This window comes from Haliotis cracherodii, unplaced genomic scaffold (genome assembly GCF_022045235.1).
Source record: "Haliotis cracherodii isolate W230 unplaced genomic scaffold, xgHalCrac1.p SCAF_10, whole genome shotgun sequence".
Classification (NCBI taxonomy): domain Eukaryota; kingdom Metazoa; phylum Mollusca; class Gastropoda; order Lepetellida; family Haliotidae; genus Haliotis; species Haliotis cracherodii.
This window is the reverse complement of record NW_027266265.1, coordinates 34,845,616-34,863,948: the sequence shown is the minus strand read 5'-3', so window position 1 is coordinate 34,863,948 and position 18,333 is coordinate 34,845,616. Positions and strand designations below refer to the sequence as shown.

At 41.5% G+C, this 18,333-nt stretch overlaps 1 protein-coding gene across 1 annotated transcript; it reads right to left on the bottom strand.

The window, feature by feature from the left end:
• Positions 1–1,345: 1,345 nt before the first annotated feature.
• On the bottom strand, positions 1,346–18,069 carry LOC139449788 (DNA replication licensing factor mcm4-A-like). The gene is made up of 18 exons (XM_071231321.1): positions 18,000–18,069; positions 16,243–16,353; positions 15,675–15,710; positions 15,290–15,469; positions 14,361–14,536; positions 13,467–13,673; positions 12,441–12,675; positions 11,891–12,133; positions 9,803–10,037; positions 9,333–9,424; positions 7,545–7,647; positions 6,362–6,538; positions 6,002–6,095; positions 5,660–5,814; positions 5,002–5,119; positions 3,394–3,635; positions 2,206–2,416; positions 1,346–1,843 (listed from the first exon to the last, which is right to left on the bottom strand). Exons 2-18 carry the CDS (start codon positions 16,337–16,339, stop codon positions 1,748–1,750), a joined length of 2,697 nt encoding a protein of 898 aa, XP_071087422.1. The 5' UTR covers positions 16,340–16,353; positions 18,000–18,069; the 3' UTR covers positions 1,346–1,747.
• Positions 18,070–18,333: the final 264 nt, after the last annotated feature.

Here is an 18,333-nt window from a genome sequence, read left to right as displayed (position 1 = left end):
CACATGCACTACCAAGTTCGTTCTTTTTTAAATATAAATTTGTTTTCGTGATTACTTGATGCTACAGTTTGGACAGGTGTTGGCATTGTGTAGCACCTTAAACATGTCTTTTGGATATTTCAATGAATGCACACAATTTGATGTATTACCTTTCAAAGTGGTGATCCTTAGCATGGCACGATGACAATCAAGTCACCAAGCCTGACCGTTTAGTCATCTCTTGTGACAAACGTTGGTTTTTGGATACCTTTACCTGGAATATCCCTTCCTGTGAAGATCCAAGTTAGAATTGGTCAAAAGGTCTTGTAAGAGATAACCATCGGGATCGGTGGGTCAAGCTTGCGAATCTGCTTGATGTGTCATCATATCCCCATTGCATAGATCCATGCATGATCTCAATCACTGGGTCGTCTGGTTCGGACTTATAACTTACAGACTGATGTCTTATGGCTGGAATACACGGAGTGTGGCGTTTAACAACTAACCTCGAATCCCGGGATCGAACCTTGCAAGTAACTCAACTCGGAATCAATGATGGGAGTAGACCAGTAATGTTTTCCCTCTTTCTATTTCAACCCAAACAACTAGTTACTGTAATATATATGTAACATAACAAGAGAATATCTCCCGCAATACATAAAGTAGTGTGTGATCCCTCGCAATGGTGTCCAAATAACTGATCACCTACCAAAAGAAACGCAAACCTTAGAAACAGAATGTTTCCAACACTCAATGACAAATTTAACAATCACTCAAGTGCATGTGATTTATAAACTTCAGATGCACCATTTGTCTTGTGCACGATTAGCTATAGAGTCGCATGTGATACAACATTACAGCTCTTTAGTCGGCAAGTATATATCCACATCAAAGGCTGTCACTGTTATCTGTGTGCCAAGGTTTGTTCAGTAACCACCATTTTTCAGCCATGGAAATTTGAAAACTTCTCGAAGTTCACCTGTCCGTGTGCCAAGTTTACTAATAGATGGTCTAGATTGTATGAATTCAGTTGTTAAACCCGCAACTATCGTTCAGAGTTAAAAGTTTTCGAGGTTGCATGATTAGAAATCACATTCCGACTGTCACTTTCATTATCTGGTAAACAATGCTCAGATTGGTTGAATGGGATGTCCCCAGATCTTTGTTTTGCAGTAGCGAGAACTTAGGTCGGATTTTAATGAGATTGGATCTAGCAATCTGGTGAAACATGCCTGGTGGACCAAGGGATGCAACTCTGAATAGTAAAGGCACTATTTCAGAAACACAAATGTGCACAACTATTTCTACAGCAACAAATAAATGTTATAACATGTTAAGAACACACATATTCCATTTAAATGTCATTTATTCCAATCAGCGCTTTTACAGGAACATAAAGTGCTTGAATGTACAGCTATGTACAGATACCCAAGACTCTGGGTGCTTTACAGGTAAATGCAATGTTGGTATCCGAGGACCATCTCCACAATACTTCATCCATAACAAGTTTATATACAGGTAAATGCAACATTATCAGAAAAACTTCAAATATCCATTAAATTCAGTAACAATTTCTATACAAGTAAATGCAATTGGTATCTGAGAACATCCAAATATTCATGATCGATTCTGTACAGAGAAAAGCAGTTCTTGCATCTGATAGTGCTGTCACTGCTTTCCAATTATTTACACGTTTTAATGTGACATGTCACACTGTAACTGGCCCAAATTCACGGTTGAGTGTCATCTTGTGACAATGACATGGCAGTTATGTGCACAGTCGAATGACCTTGTTGGTGACGATCAAGAAATCTTCATCTTGTAGTTCTTTGAGAGCTTCATCGAACATGTCTCGTGTGATTGGCTGAAATTAAATAATTTACATAATAAAAATGTTGCAAGTTCTTTAAGATTTTTTTAAGCTGATTTTATTGTCAGGTCAAAGTTTTTTCCTATTTGTATTTGAATCAAGGTTAAAAGCCCCTCTGAATTCAAACACAACACTGTAAGAGAGTGAGTGAATATGGTTTTACGCCTCTTTTAGCAATATTCCAGCAATATCATGGCAGGGAACACCACAAATGGGCTTCACACATTGTACAACGTTAGAAATCAAACCCAAGTCTTCAGCGTGACAAGCGAAGTAAGGGATTAAGAGTCTCTTTAAGATTTACCAAAAAAACAGTAGCAATGCGTCATTTTGTATGAAGCTAAAATAAAACTTACAATGTCAGACTTGTCCCTGAAGTCTTCATACAGCTTGCCATGTTTGAGACTTGGAACCTTCCCCTTGGACTGAATCAGTTTCTTCAACACCTGTGCCACCTCCGCCTTGCGTTTCCTAGCAGCACCGCTGATGCCCGTGGTTAGGATGGAGATGTCGATCTTGCCTGTCGACGGGTCCACTGCAGCCTGCTTCAGAGCCTCCTTGTACAGCCTGGAAACAAACGGGGCACTTGTGAGAGCATGTGATGTTACGTGTATCCCTTGAATACTGCATAATCTATATCAGTTTGCCATATCCTAAACTGACTATTTAAAAATAACCATTGCCCAGTTATCTTATTGTCTGCCCAAAGATAAAAAAAAGATGGTACTTGTTACCATGACAGGAGCTCGGCGTTCTAGGTTCTACTACACCAAATCAGAACCAGTTTGGACAGTGCGGCTTTCACAGGGAGCCTTCAGTGCAGATCGAGATATATCTGCAGGCTGTGATTGGAGGATATTCTGTAAGATTTTTATGTCTTTCAAATGAACATCCATCCAGTTATTAAAACTGACCCTGTTTTTCTATATTTAGTACTGTCTTTTTCAACATGATGACTTATGCTGAATGTGACCATAGCTATTTTCAAGTAGGTGACATTTGGTGCGAAACTGGGGGTGGTGTGTTTAGCTTCCTGTACTCGGAAAAGGAGCTGGCTAAGCCAGTCATTCTTAATTTTTTTTATTGCTGCTCTAAGGCCAAACTGTGCACACACGTACAGGTAATAGCTGTTGAATGCTTAGTGATTCTTTAAAAAGATATAACATTACTAAAGAAGTCTATGGGAAAACATTTGGTTGTGTGTAACCTCTAGGGACAACAAGGACTGTTTGGCTTGGAGTCTGATTGGGGTATCTATGTTGAAACTACACTATGGTATCTCAATTGTCTAGCAAAATAAAACCAGTATAAGTCTGGACTAGTACAAGCAGACACATACAATGCTGTATATAACAGGAATGATCTTGAACATGCCATTAAACTCCATTTAAATTCCCTCATAACAAACTGAAGACACATGCTCTTCTTGAAACCATATTGAAATGGCCCACAACCCTGTGATTTCTCTTTTTGATAACTGACTCTTTATGAAATGGTTTTAAAAATTTCCGGGTAAAAAAAACCCCTTCTGAACGATTCCTCACCTTCGTGCTTCTTCAACATCTGCCACCTCAACAGTCTCCGACAGCCTCATTCTGGCATGTGCCTCAGCCAATCGGATGAGAGATTCCAGCTGCCGAGGGTAGGCGGACACCTGGCCCCTGCTGCTGCCGACCTTCCTCATCTCGACATACGCCTGGATGAAGGCCTGACCAGCATCCTCGTCAATCCTGGGGTTGATGTAGCGCTTGGCGTACCCGATGTAGTCCTTCAGTATAGACATGTCCTGGAGACAGAATTGGGGTGACAGCATGTCATCAATAAGTCTGGTATTTATGCCACTTTAAACAGTATTTCAGATAGTTGTATCACGGTGTGTCCTCTGGCAAGGACATTAGCTGACTGTAAAAGTCCGGTGTCCACACTTGTCGAACTAAGCTGGAGTTTCTGGGCTCAATCGTAGGGCCACCAGTGGCTATTATGTCCCTATCACCTCTCATATCACTTACATTTGTTTCATATACAACATTGCCCGCTGAAGACGATCTGATCGATTATTAAGATCAATATTGTAGTAAAACGGGTCTTATTCGTGAAGTGCATCAAATCATGTGAGCACCTTGATTAAAAGCATGAAAACATTTGGACCTTTTTTGTTGATGCAGAGTGGGCGGTAACACAGGTTTGCAAATCGACCGAAATCTGCACTGCAGTTTACGAACAGGATGTTGATTTTGTTACGAGATTTTGTTTGGACTAGGCATATAGACTTAGTCCATCTAAAATATCTCATAATTCCGGCCTAGTTCGGCAAAGGTGTAAACTGGACTTTTTTTGTCGGTTCACTACCTTTGCCTAGCAGGCGTACAAGGGACATAATAAGACACATCATATCTGAGTTTTAGCAGCACAGACTTTGCACCCACACCAAAGGAAGGTTAACCGAGAACCCCCATATCAGGGGAACCACCATTCAACTCTGTCGTTAATTCATTTTCAGACTAATTGCATGTGTAACAATGCTACCTTTTACGACTTTTCACTAATCACTATTGAATGACTGTCTGACACTGCCTTGAGAGTCATATCCATAATCTTAATCAAATCCTGTTCCTTAAATTGACTTTCAAAACACTTGAATAATCTGCCAGCTGGAATCAGAGTACCAAAGAGTGAGTGAGTGAGTGAGTGAGTGAGTGAGTGAGTGAGTATGGTTTTATGCTGCTTTTAGCAATATTTTAGCAATATCACAGTGGGGGTCACCGGAAAATTGGCTTCTGACAGCAGTCTGTAAATATTCTAAGTCTCTGAACCTGGCCTATCAAGTCGCCTCTAAGGAAAAGCACAGGTTCCTGGAGACCAATAAACAAATGTGTGGGGTTTGCCAGCTTGGACCAGAGCGCTAGAAGGGCACTGAAAAGAGTGAGGGTGAACAAGCTTATAGCTTCATTTAACCTTTTTTCAGTCATATCAGCGTATGGAAAATTGACAGCTCAGAGTGACGTAGCTTGTTCATCCGTGAGTATTTTGTCTTTTGTGCTTACAGACCCAGGAATATATTGGGGATCCTGGAAGGACAAAGGAATACAACCCTACTCCAAGAACCGCAGTGCGAGGATACTGTGCCCCTTCCCTCCCTGTGTTTATCATACCAGGTGTTCGTCCTGGGAGTCTTCTGGACTCTTGAAGTAGAGAGATACAAGATGGTTGGCCAGTCGTCTGTCGTACAGCTCGTCCTGAGGGTCCAGGATCAAAAAGATCAGATCAAATCTGAAAAGCAAAAGAACCTGATAGAGTGACTCATACAGATAATACACCAATCAGGGAGTACTGGGGACCTCTTCTGACCCAGAATCCCCACAGGGAGACAAGTAAGAGGTACTGGGGACCTATTCTGCCCTGGAGTGAGTGAGTTGGGTTTAACGCCGCTTTTAACAGTATTCCAGTTATATCGCGGCGTGTCAGCTTAATGTGGGAGGAAAGCCTGAAGTGATGAATGTCTCAGACGTTTACCACTTCGGTGAAACCCACGAGCACAGGTATGGTACTGACAAACCTAGAAACATAATCGGGGTGAACCGGGATTCTAACCCGCAATCATAGGTTTCTGGCGTGCCCAAGGGACGCAACTCTGCACAGCAAATCGTTGCGCCTTAGACGACTGGGCCACCCGTGCCCCCCTTCTGCCCTGAAATCCCCACAGCGAGACAAACATGGGGTACTGGAGACCAATTCTACAGCAGAATCCCCAAAAGGGGTATTTAGGGCCTATTCTGCCCCTGATTCCGCCCTGGTTTTGCAATAGCTCACCTGGACAGCAGGGTATGTGGCAGCAGGATGTTCTCAGTGATGGTGCGGTTCTTGTTCCACTGGGAGTCGACCGGGTTGGCTGCAGCCAGGATTGACGTTCTCGCGTTCAGGGAGCAGATGATCCCAGCCTTGGCAATGGACAGTGTCTGCTGCTCCTGTTGAAACGAAAGAGAAACTAGTACCTCTTGTCAATATACCAAGTCTGGTACAATTGTTGTCAAGCAAGCTGAACTTATGACAGCCAATACGCAGTAATATCTTCTGACAACACTATTGATGACAGTAACACAACACTAGCAATTCTCACAACACTAGCAATGCTCCTCACAACTGACTACGTACCATAACTTCATGAAGAATTGAGCGAGTGCTGTCATTCATCTTGTCAAACTCGTCAATACAGCACACTCCGTTGTCACTCAACACCAATGCGCCACTGCAAAACATATCTTATCAGTTTATGATCACATATAATCAGCACAAACATTCAGGGACAACAAATTATCTGCATCTTCAGTAAACATTGCAGGGTATTTTGTTACATCATTCTGAGGAAGTGATAAAAGTTTATCATCAATATTTAAACAATGCTCCATGTGGGGTCACCAAGTACTTTACGATGTTGTGCACAAGCACAGTGTGAGCCATGTTTTTTTAAACTACCCTGCGTTCCCGACCTTATAAGGAGGCAAATAAACTTACGTTTGAAGAACCAACTGTCTTGTCTCTGGGTCCTTTGTGACATACGCTGTGAGACCTACAGCACTTGACCCCTTGCCGGAGGTATACTGACCTCGAGGTACCAGGTGGTGGACGTACTGCAGAAGTTGTGACTTGCTGGTACCGGGGTCGCCACACAGCAAGATGTTGATCTCAGATCTGAAGGCAAGAACAGACAATAGTGAAAGTTAAATAACATAATATAATAATCAAAGTTGTGTTCAAAATTAAGAATAAAGTCCATGGGACCTTACTGTAAACCTAATGGTGACACTAAATATCAAATCTCGTGATTGAGTTGGGTTTATGCCCCTTTCATCAATACTGCAGCAATATCACAGCTCGGATTACTAGAAAGGGACTTCACACATTGTACCATGTTTGGAATCAAACCTGGGTCACTGGTGCGACAAGCAAACACCTCAACCACTAGGCTACCCAACTTACCAAATCAAATCTAACCCATGGATAAATTTAAGCACACATATCAAATAGTGCACTGTGTTCAAGGCTCAAAGCTTTCAGGATTCTGTGCACTGGATTTTTAACTGTATGCCACATGTTTATTTAATAGAAGTATTCGTATTGTGCTTCATGTATGCTTTATATCTGATATGGGGCAGTAAATTTAAAGGGAGCTCAAAAGATAATGGTTGTCTGCGTGTGCAAGTTGGTTTGGAGTGAGAATCGTGGCTCAACAGGTCTGGAGTGAGTGAGTTTTGCACCACTCTCAACAGTATTCCAGTTATATGATGTTTTGGATTGAAGTCGGAGCAAAGCCTGCAGTGAAGCAGGTCTTCGATGTTTACCACTTTCTTGGAACCCATGATCATGGGCATGAGAAACCTAGCAACATATTCAGGGCGGATTCAAGCCCAGGAGGAAAGCCCGAAGTGATGAAGGTCTCAGACGTTTACCACTTCGGTGAAACCCACGAGCACGGGTATGGTACTGACAAACCTAGAAACATAATCAGGGCAAACTGGGACTCAAACCCACAATCATAGGTTCCTGGTATGCCCAAGGTACGCAACTCTGCACATCAAACTGCAGCACATTACACAACTGGACCACCCAGGCCCCCAACACAGCCTTGAATGCTTACAAACTTGTTCCAGGGTTAAAGGGGAGTAGGATTTGGATGGGGAGGGGGAGAGTTTATTACCTGAACTTCCCTCTGCCAGAGTTTGTGAAATCCTTCCGACATCCGCCAAACAACTGCATCAGGATGCCCTTCTTGATATCTTCGTTCTCGTAGATGCTGGGAGCTGGAGAGAGAAGACATTGTGTAGACAAGGATACAACAAGTACGCCAGGGTTTTGCATTAAAAGTATCTCCGTGCCGTAATCAGACTAATTAGTTCTGACATGTTGCTGAAGGCAATGGTAATGTCTTTACAGGACATTCTCCTGAATCATTAACAAATTTTAAAACTAATCATTAAAACAAAACAACCTCCTCATTGGTCTAGTGGTAGCGCAGAGGTGCGGGGTTTGATTCCCGGTCACGTTATACCAAAAGAAGGTACTTGTTGTAAGTGTCTGGTGCTCAGGCTAAAACAAGGATCAGTTGGCTCAGAGTCAGTATACTGTGTCTGAGTGGGGTATTCCTGTTAAACTGCGGCATGATATCTCAGTGGGCTAGCACTGTAAATCAGCATCAGTCCTGACCAGCACGCACAAGTGCAATAATCTTGGACGCAACATAAACCCCATTTCACCTCGCCATTAACAAAAAAATGAATTTGCCGAAATCATCTGCTGGAGGCTTCAAGGGAAGTAATTTTGGAAAAGACTGTATGAAGGATAAAGGGGCATAACTCTACATTTATTTACTCTGACTCTTCAACTGTACGTTTTGGCAAGACATTAATGGCAAGTTGAGCATCACAAATTTCATAGTTTTGTTTTAAAATAATTCTGCGTGTAGAAAGTGTTGGCCTCTACAAAGAGTCAACTCTACAGAGCCATCTCTTCAGTTGCCACTGTAATAGTATACGCATAAACATGATACTGGGACTTGAGGAATTTGACTTACATTTGCTGCTGATTTAGGTCCAAATATCTGCCATTGAGCATGTCTCGATACATCACTGCTACATGGTGAGGTGAAATGGGGCTTAATGTCGCATCGCAGATCATTCCACTTAAGACAGCCACGTGTCTGCTTGTACTAGACCAGACTAATGCCAACTTAATAATGCCAGCCCAATGAGATACCCTGCCGCAGTTTGACTCCGAGCCGACCAGTATTGATTTAGCACCTTAATGCCAAGCACCAAGGGCAACAACAAGAACCATCTTTTAACGTCTTTGGTATGGTCAGCACCAGGTGGTAAACATCTAAGACCTACATAACTTCATACTTTCCTCCTACATCAAGCTGATAGAACTGAAATACTGTTTATACAGCATTAAACCAAACAAGTCTTATTTGCCAAAAAAAAAGAAAAAATCAGACATGGGGAACAGCCCTGACCAAAAATCAGACGTGGGGAACAGCCCTGACCAATAACAGACCAGCAAGATTTGTTCAAGTTTTTAAAGCCAATTTGATAGCTGCTGATTCAAGTTTTGTGATGTGTAACTATCAATGAGTCAATAATTACTAACTTCCATAGCGCCTTTGCCTCAGTCTTACTATATAGCAACATGTGGGCGTGTGTGGCTGCTTGTACCAGACCAGACTAAAGTCAGTTTTATAGTGCTTGCCCACTGAGATACCAGGCCATAACATGAGAACCCCACTCAAACACAGTATACAGACTCTGAGCCGTCCAGTCTTGTTACATCACCTTAATGACGAGCAGCAGACAGGGTAACAACAAGTACAATCTTTAAATGTCTTTGGTATGATGCGGCCAGGGATCGAACCAACGACCTTCCGTTGTCTACCACCAGACCACGGAGGCAGTACACGGCTATATAACACTGGAAGTAGTTAATGGTGTACCTATTGCCCTGGCCAGTCTCTCATAGACATCCGACTTCTTTGACAGCTCCTTAATCAGCTCTATTCTCTCTTCAGGGAATCGGGCTTCATTGCTGAAATATGGAGCAAGATTATGCGAACACATTCACCACACACAATTGCCTCATTTCGTGGCGATTTATGAACAAATAAAGACATTGTTGAATACATTACAGAATAGCCACCAGTTGTGTCATTCTACCAAGATTATACGGATATATCTGAGTTGGGTTAACCATTCACACAACCTCATGATTCACGAGCAGAGACCATAGACAGAGAAGGGGTCAAATTTTGTTTGACCAGATGGGCCATCTACTTTACATTTCAGCAAGACTTTTGAAATTATAACTGGCCATGGGCTAACGGGCCGGCAGTTAAATCAACCCATGCATGTTGCGCAACATGAATTTAGCAATGAAGTACCCTGGATGTATCTGATAATCCCTTACCCATCCTCCTCATCCACCTCTCGCAGCCGCTTCTGATCCACCTTGCGGAAGTGGACGACATCGATGTGCGTCTTGTACACAGACTTGACATTCCTCATCTTGGGGTTGACCCTGAGGGGTGTGGCCCTGTAGATGCCCGTGACGGTCACTCTGTCGCCAGGCTGGACCCGGTCCACCAAGTCGTTGTGGGCATACAGGATGACTGTGTGGGGAGTCTGACCAGGGGGCATGTCCTCTGTCAACACAAAACATTTCATTTCAGGATTTAACAGCACAGGATCGGTTTTACGTGTCATCAGAAATAACTGGAATAGAAATGCTTACTTTAATTTCATCCGGTAGGCCAGTATACCAGTAGAAACAAGAAAGTGTTTTTACTCGTATGTCTCCCCCCACTCCCCTAACCCCCATTCATTCGTTTACTTCACGTTAAACCCCATCTCTTCATTCCCACCCTCCATTACTAAATAACAGAGAAAAAATAGAACTCCTAGAAATTTCAAACAACTAATGGGCACCACTTCAGGACTTGGTTAATATGTTACAACTTCATGAAATAATATTAAACAGTTTTTGAGTTATGGTCAGGAAACAAAGCTTACCCCGATTCAGAGTCTATGTTCAAGTTATCTCCATGGAAACGAGAAAAAATAAAAAAGTCAAAAATCTCTAAATAGCAAAAGGCACCACTTCAGTGCTGGGTTAATGTGTATACAAAGTTTCGCGAAAAAATATTAAATGGTTTCTGAGTTATGGTCAGGAAACAAAGCTTACCCCCATTCAGAGTCTATGTTCAAGTTATCTCCATGGAAACGAGAAAAAATAAAAATGTCAAAAATCTCTAAATAGCAAAAGGCACCACTTCAGTGCTGGGTTAATGTGTATACAAAGTTTCGCGAAAAAATATTAAATGGTTTCTGAGTTATGGTCCGGAAACAAAGCTTACCCCCATTCAGAGCCTATGTTCAAGTTATCTCCATGGAAACGAGAAAAAATAAAAATGTCAAAAATCTCTAAATAACAAAAGGCACCACTTCAGTGCTGGGTTAATGTGTATACAAAGTTTCGCGAAAAAATATTAAACGGTTTCTGAGTTATGGTCCGGAAACGGTGGGAACGCCGACGCCGACGGGAACCGTGCCAAAAACAATATGTCTCCCTCCATTCTGGGGGAGACATAATTCAGAAACGAGTGAGTGAGTGAGTATGGTTTTATGCTATTCTTAGCAATATTCCAGCAACATCCCTGCAGAACCAGAAATGAACTTCACACATTGTACCCATGTCTGGAATCGAACCCTGGTCTGCGACGTGACGAGCGAACGCTTTTATCACTAGGCTACCCGACTGCCACAGACATAATGCCCAAGACAGCCATACCTTAACTTTTGAAATTTAACAGCAGAATGTTTGTTGTTCAATGCCAGCTATATTCCAACATATTTGTGTCGGTCAGTAGATAATCATATTTGTACAATGTAGCTGATCCATGACATCAGGACTGACATCTTCCCGAGGCAGGGAGTTAACTGACTTTAAAAGTCCAGCCAAACTAGGCTGGAATTGTGGAGTCATATTTTGGCTGGACTTACAAGTCTATACACAGGCAAATCAAAATCGTGTTGCGAAATTGACATCCAGTACTGTGCAGATTTCTGTCGACAACAGGATGTTTTTAATCAAGGTGCTCATGTGATTTGATGAAGTAAAACCTGTTTCATTACAATATAGATCATGATAATCAATCAGATCATCTTCACTGTGTGATGCCATTTTATTTGAAGCAAATGCAAGTTATATGTGGTGGGATTTGATTGGTCAATAGCAGGGACATGAAAGGGACGTAATTCTTAATAGCAACTGGTGGCGCTACGACTGAGCCTAGAAATTCCAACCTAGTTCGGCAAGGGTGGAAACTGGACTTAAACAGTCAATTAACTCCCTTGCCTCGGGAGGATGCAGGAACGAGGGCAATCCTTCAGATCACATACTGGTACTACTCTTACGACAAGCCACTGGTACTGGTGACCTGTCAACCTTTCTGCTTTGGAATCCTGTGAGGGGTTATCAGACACAAGTGACGTTTACCTGGAGATTCCTGGAGCTTGATCATCTGTTTGTCACTGAACTGAGAGCGGTTGTGCACCAGTGTGAAGGAGTGGTTGGTGTTGCAGTTGGTACAGAGAGTCGGCTCCGCGATACGGCCACGGTCGATCTCCACCGACTTGGAGCTGGAACACACATGACACCGGAAAAACGCTTCTCTCATTTCGGGGATCAGAGACGACAGTCGGATCACCATTCCTCCGATTGTCAGCAACTTGTCAATATCTGAAACAAACAAGTGCACATATTTTTTAATCTTAGTCCACGATTCATTTATTTGTTGGATCACAGATTTTCTTAGTCATAGTCTGAGAAGGAATACAAATTATATAAAAAGTATATAAAAATTGTATAAAATTATATAAATCTGTGTGTCAAGGACAAGGGACATAACTCTAAATTTATTCTGCAAACATCAACATTTCAACAATGTATTAGAATGGTCTCCACCAAAAAAACACAGCTAAAAAAAAACCCCAAAAAAACAAAAGAAAAACTCAACATTCCCTCAGTATCCACCCTTCAAACATACCTTCAGGATTGAGTGATCTCATGTTTTTCGTCTTGTCAGAATTAAACGGTCTGACTTGGATGGTATGGTTAAGGACAGCATCTGGGTATTTTTCAAAGAACATTTCATTGACAGCCATATCAAATGTGGGAATGACTTCCTGTGGGTAGTTGACCAGCTGACGGTACACCTCCGTGTCGAACTCCTGCAGGTGCTTGCTGTTGATGTTCAGGAATGGCTCTCCAATTGCATTGATCTGAAACGGATGTGTTCAACGCTGCATTGCATGTTAGACTAAAAATGTTCCTGATAAGATTTGTTAGTACTGCACCTCTGTACCACTCCAGCAAAGTCAAGGGGGCCTGTACATAATCACATCTAGGCCAGGCAAAATAGTGGTTGATATCATGAGCAACGCCCCATTCTTCCCCGTATGATGACCATTCTAATTAAGTCACCCTTACAACAAGCACCTGTTCTCCTCAATAAGGACAGAATCATTAACAAAATTGTTTCACTGTATGGGTTCAAAAGATTATATAACTGAAACAAGATGTTTATAAAATCATTATGTGTGAGTGAGTGGGTTTAATGCCACTTTGAACAGTATTCCAGTTATATCACGTCATGTCAGCTTGATGTGGGAGGAAAGCCCGAAATGATACAAGTCTCAGACTTTACTACTTTGGTAAAACCCACGCTAACGGGTATGGTGCGGAGAAACCTAGAAACATAATCGGGGCGAAATGCGAGTACAAAACCCACCATCATAAGTTTCTGGACTGCCATAGGGACACAACTCTGGTAAGGGAATTGCACTGCGCCACCCATGCCCCCACCAAAACAGGAATGAGTTTACAAAATCCATATAATGAAATGCTTACACAATCCTTAAAATGAATTGTTTACAGAATCCATATCATGAAATGTGTTTACAAAACCCAGATACTTTTACACTGTGGTGAACATCTATAGAAAGAAATTGAAACTGAACCTAATTCTTAGACATTTGGAATTCACAAATAATTGAATGGACATCAATTGTACCTCAGCCAATCTCTGCAGATAGTATGGTTCGTTGATATCCATCCCTGCAAACTGCTCATCATCTGCGACGTCATGGTCGATGTATTTGGTGATGAAACGCTTGAATTTGTCCTTGCACTGTTCAATGTCCACATCCGTTCCCCAGATAACCAACTGAGGGCCACTGTTCGAGTCCGTGCCAAGCTCGCTGGTCACACGAGTAGGTTCCTACAAAACATGGAATGGGTTCGGGAACTTGAAATCATTCGTTAAAAAGCATTTGTTTGGTGTTTAACGTCGCACTCAGCAATATTCCAGCATCCTGTAATTAATCAAGTGGACAAGATGATCCAGTGATCGATAGTATGAGCAATGATCCACGCGATTAGGGTATAACTTTTACACCAAAAGAGTAATGGTTGGCATCACAACCGATTTATTTGAGTGAGTGAGTGAGTGAGTTGGGTTTAACGCCACTTTTAACAGTATTCCAGTTGCATCACAGCGTGTCAGCTTAATGTGGGAGGAAAGCCTGAAGTGATGCAGTCTCAGACGTTGACCACTTCGGTGAAACCCCCGAGCACGGGTATGGTGCTGACAAACCCTGAAACATAATCAGGGCGAACCGGGATTTGAACCCACAATCATAGGTTTCTGGTGTGGCCAAGGGACATAACGCTGCGCCTTAAGACGACTGGGCCACCACTGCCCCCTCGATTTTTTTTAAGGTCAAGGGTGTCTAATTTTAGATCGTGAGAACCACGAGAATAGATCCAGGGGTTAGTGTACGTTTTCCAAAATACGAGTCCTGCAGATATAGAGAATGTTGAGAAAGGTGAAGAACAGTTTCAAAGGGGAATTGAGTGAATTTGTAAAAACATTTTCTGAATATTGTGTGAACTATAGATTCCTTACAGAAGGTTCGGACCCTCCAATTGCCACTTGTTTCATTTTCTTGCTGCTCCGTATGTCCGATCGGTGTCTGACCGGGGTCTGGCCGAGCCCTGGAGTGCGGGGAGTGCCAATACCGCCCCGGGAACTTGGGGTGCCATAGTTAAGAGGAGAGCTCAAATCGATCTCGCTTGTAGGAACTGAAAATTAAAAGGAATATTGTGAAATTATGTCTTGAGTTTTACACAGTCAGCAAACTATGAATCATATCACAAGAGCAAAAACTGGTTTGATAGCAAGTCAGGTTGAAATTGACACTGTCAGTCGAGTCAAGTGCTTAACCAAGATCCAAATTTTAGTCAGCCCTTTTGAAATCAAACAAGTATCAACAAGTTCTTTTCAGCCATATCAGAAACAAATGTTGTGTGGCAGTAGATCTGTTAGGTTTATCTAATTGTCAGTGGCAGTAAATGTCCGAGTGGCTCGTAGAATATCAAGCGCTGTAGTTGCAAATTGTGACATGAAGTGTGATTTAGAGTTATCTGCCCTTGGTTGTTGATAAACTCTGCACAGATTTCATCGTTCCAAGAAGTTTTGTGCTGTAGCAGTTTCTAAGAGGCTGGCTGTATTTACACAGGGCAGGGGTGGAATAGAGGCCTCTTATGACTTGACTTGCATCTTATCTACCGACAAATGCAGTCAGGATTCCTACCAGCTTTTAACTCTATTCTGGATTCACAAGAACAGTGAAAATATTCTGGAGATTTGAGAGTGTTGTTGATTATTCGTAACAGAGAGTGGTTGTCATGGTTACATACTGATTTCCCAATTTAGTTCTGTACAAACCAATTTCTGAGCTGACCTTTTTGTATCAATCTGGAAATCATCACGTAACACTACACTTAACAGCAGTCTGAGCCAGACTCTCAAATATGATCAAATTGTTAACTTACTCCCATTCTTAGGACTTGAGAAGAGACTCTCGTCCCCAGCCTGCCCAGAGGGGGGTGAGGACGGCATGGGTGCGAGGTCGCTGCCGGGGGAGGCATCAACTCGGCGGCGGCGGGATGGTGGCGAGGAACCTTCTCCAGTCTTCTTGGCAGACTTCTTGGCGCTGCCTCGTGTGGAAGAGGCTGAAACATAGCAGGATTTTATCTAGAATTTTTAACTAATTTCCCTTGCCAGATTAATCGGAAAAACAATCATTTTGTTTTCAATTGGGATTTTTAAATTCTAATTTCTATTTTTTATTTTCAGAGATACATCAACATTGCATTCAATGCAGATTGTTCCTTTCTACAGAAGTAAACAGGTTTTAGAAAAGATCTTGCAACTTACGTGTACTAGCCCCGGATCGTGTGCTTCTACGAGATGCTAAAAGAAAGAACAATATATATCAGCAACTAATATTTGTGGGTGAAATACAAATCTAATATCTAATTGAGGTCAGTTATGGGTAAATTGGACAAAGTGGTGCCGACCTCTTTATGCCCAAAATTACTGGTGTGTCAGGTAGCCACCTAACCCAGTGTTTTACCCGAGAGCAAAATGTCTTTATCACAAAAGGAAACAGGCATCACAAAACATATTTAACATCTGGGAATAAATTTCACATATTATCTTTGTTTGAGCTATTTTAACCTACAAATTCCAGAAATCTGTGTAGCAAGTCCCCCCGTTTTTTTTCCACCCAATCCATTTGGTCGCCTCTTGCAAGAACAATAGGTTGTGGGGACCTATTCGAACCTGGAATCCCAATGGGACTCCCGTATAGTAAAGGGGATGTCACTCATATTTCCTATGAATCGAAGACAATCAAATTATTCAATCGTCTATTTGGTATGAGAAACTACAGACATCACATCTACCCAACACAATGTATTCATACAGACAGCTGAAAACCTACGCGTTCTCTGCCCTGCATCTTCGCTCTCAGTGGGGCTGCCAGGCTCAGAGCTGCGACCTCGCTTGCTACGTCGACGGGGTGTCGTAGGGGATGACATGTTTTCTTTCAGTTCTGAAAGTATGATAAGCTCATCACAACCTGCATCGATGTCAACCAGGAACCTATTCTGTGACTATTAATCAGATAATAAAATTGCTCCAAAATGTAAGGAATATTCATACTGGTATTTTTAAAGAAACCTTTCATTATCAAAATTGGTATTCTTTCACCTGTTATCCTGGGGAGACACCTTTGATCATCCATACAACTAGTCCACAGCACATATTGGACAAGTGGTTATTCTACAATAACTACATTTGGTGGGAAAACAATTAGAATTTCATTATTCTCAGCATAAACAAACAATACTCAAGTCTCTGGAAGGCATTTAGAAGTGATACTTATAAGGAAGAGAATTTATGGATGTCAACTTCTTTATTATCATAATTATGAGGACAGAGCTCTAGATAAACCACGCATCTGCGTAAAATATGCATCAGAAATGCAGAAATACGCAGTAAAATAAAATCCAAGCATATCAAATATGCAACGAACATTACAAATACGCTACAAAAATAAAACTTGTGCGTATTATCAAAATATTGTGAAGTAACCCTGCGTATTTGATTTGCAAATCAGCAACTTATTTTGAAATTATAAACGGGCATTCTGTCAACCTTGCCAAACTCCATGATGACAGTTACATCATGATCATTTGCCATCACACTTTCTCGTGGAATTATCGTGGTATTTTTTAGTCCTATAAAGCTCTCGAACCCATACGACAACAGTTTGCAGGGACTACACTGGACTAGATGAATAGTGTTTTTAAATATTTAACTTAAATACCCACATGTGTAAAAACTAGTGGGTAAAAGAAATTTGAATACCCAGATAGAATTACTGATACCCAATGATATTATAATGCATGGGTAAAATACCCACAACACCAAAAGCTTATCTGAAGCTCTGGGGGAACTTAACTTCTTTATTATGTGTTCCTCATAATAAAGAAGTTGACGTCCATAAATTCTCTTCCTTATGATACTCATAATGCAACTCTGTAATACAAAGTTATCATCCATTTTCAGTGTAGGTCTGGACCATTACAACGAATCATGATGTATGGCTTAGGATTTTTGTTGGGGTTGGGGTCTGAGAAACTATAAAAATTATTCGTTGGAATTATTTATCCAACATGAAAGAACTACAAATAGGATCGTGAACAGTTTTCTATTTACAACCATAAATGCTGAAAGTAACAGCTCACACATCTTCACAAGAATACAGCATAGCGTTAGAGTCAAGAATTAACTTGAGGTGGCGCATTCGTCTCGATTGCTTCCTTATACAAACATCAGTCTGGGTATCAAAGCAACAGTTAAGTTATGAAAACACTCTCGGTTATCTCAAAAGACATTACTTAGTGAGGGAGATAGTGATATCGAACGAGTTAACGAACCAACACAATCAAACAAATCTATTAGTTGAAATATATTTAATTTGCACTTCACGTCATAGCCCAACCACGCTCGATGGCTGACGAAGGAAACAAAATCAACAAGTTGAGGAAAATATTGGAGCTACCACAACAAAACTGATCACTGACAAGCACGATCGATGAGTTCCATTTGCAAAATTAACCTATATCAAGTAAGAGAAGGCATATAATTATATTGATCACTGATCAAATTCAAAGAAATCTAACTTTCACTCACATTGCAAATCGTACAGCCTCTCTTCCACGACACACTTTCCCGCGGAATACACACAAAGCTGTCACGTGGTATATTTCGCGGGAAAAGGATTTCATGTGAAGGGCGAACTGGGATTCTATTACGAAAATTGAATAATGATTTATCTGAATGCCGAGTTGTGTTGTGTACTCAGCAATATTTATTTTGATGTCTGTCACGCGTGAAACTCTATGGATATATTTCTTTGTGTTTGTGTTTAACACATTTTTCTATCAAATATCCTAAACATGACATTCTTTTAATAAAACACTCCACAGATAGCCAAGGTCATTTCATGTGGAAATTGAAAAGGAGA

Coding starts and splice junctions, on each gene's coding strand:
- LOC139449788 (XM_071231321.1), bottom strand. CDS start 16,339: ATGTCATCCCCTACGACACCCCGTCGACGTAGCAAGCGAGGTCGCAGC. Junction 15,711..16,242: donor AGATGCAGGGCAGAGAACGC/GTAGGTTTTCAG, acceptor TCTTTCTTTTAG/CATCTCGTAGAAGCACACGA. Junction 9,425..9,802: donor GAGGTGGATGAGGAGGATGG/GTAAGGGATTAT, acceptor TCCATATTTCAG/CAATGAAGCCCGATTCCCTG.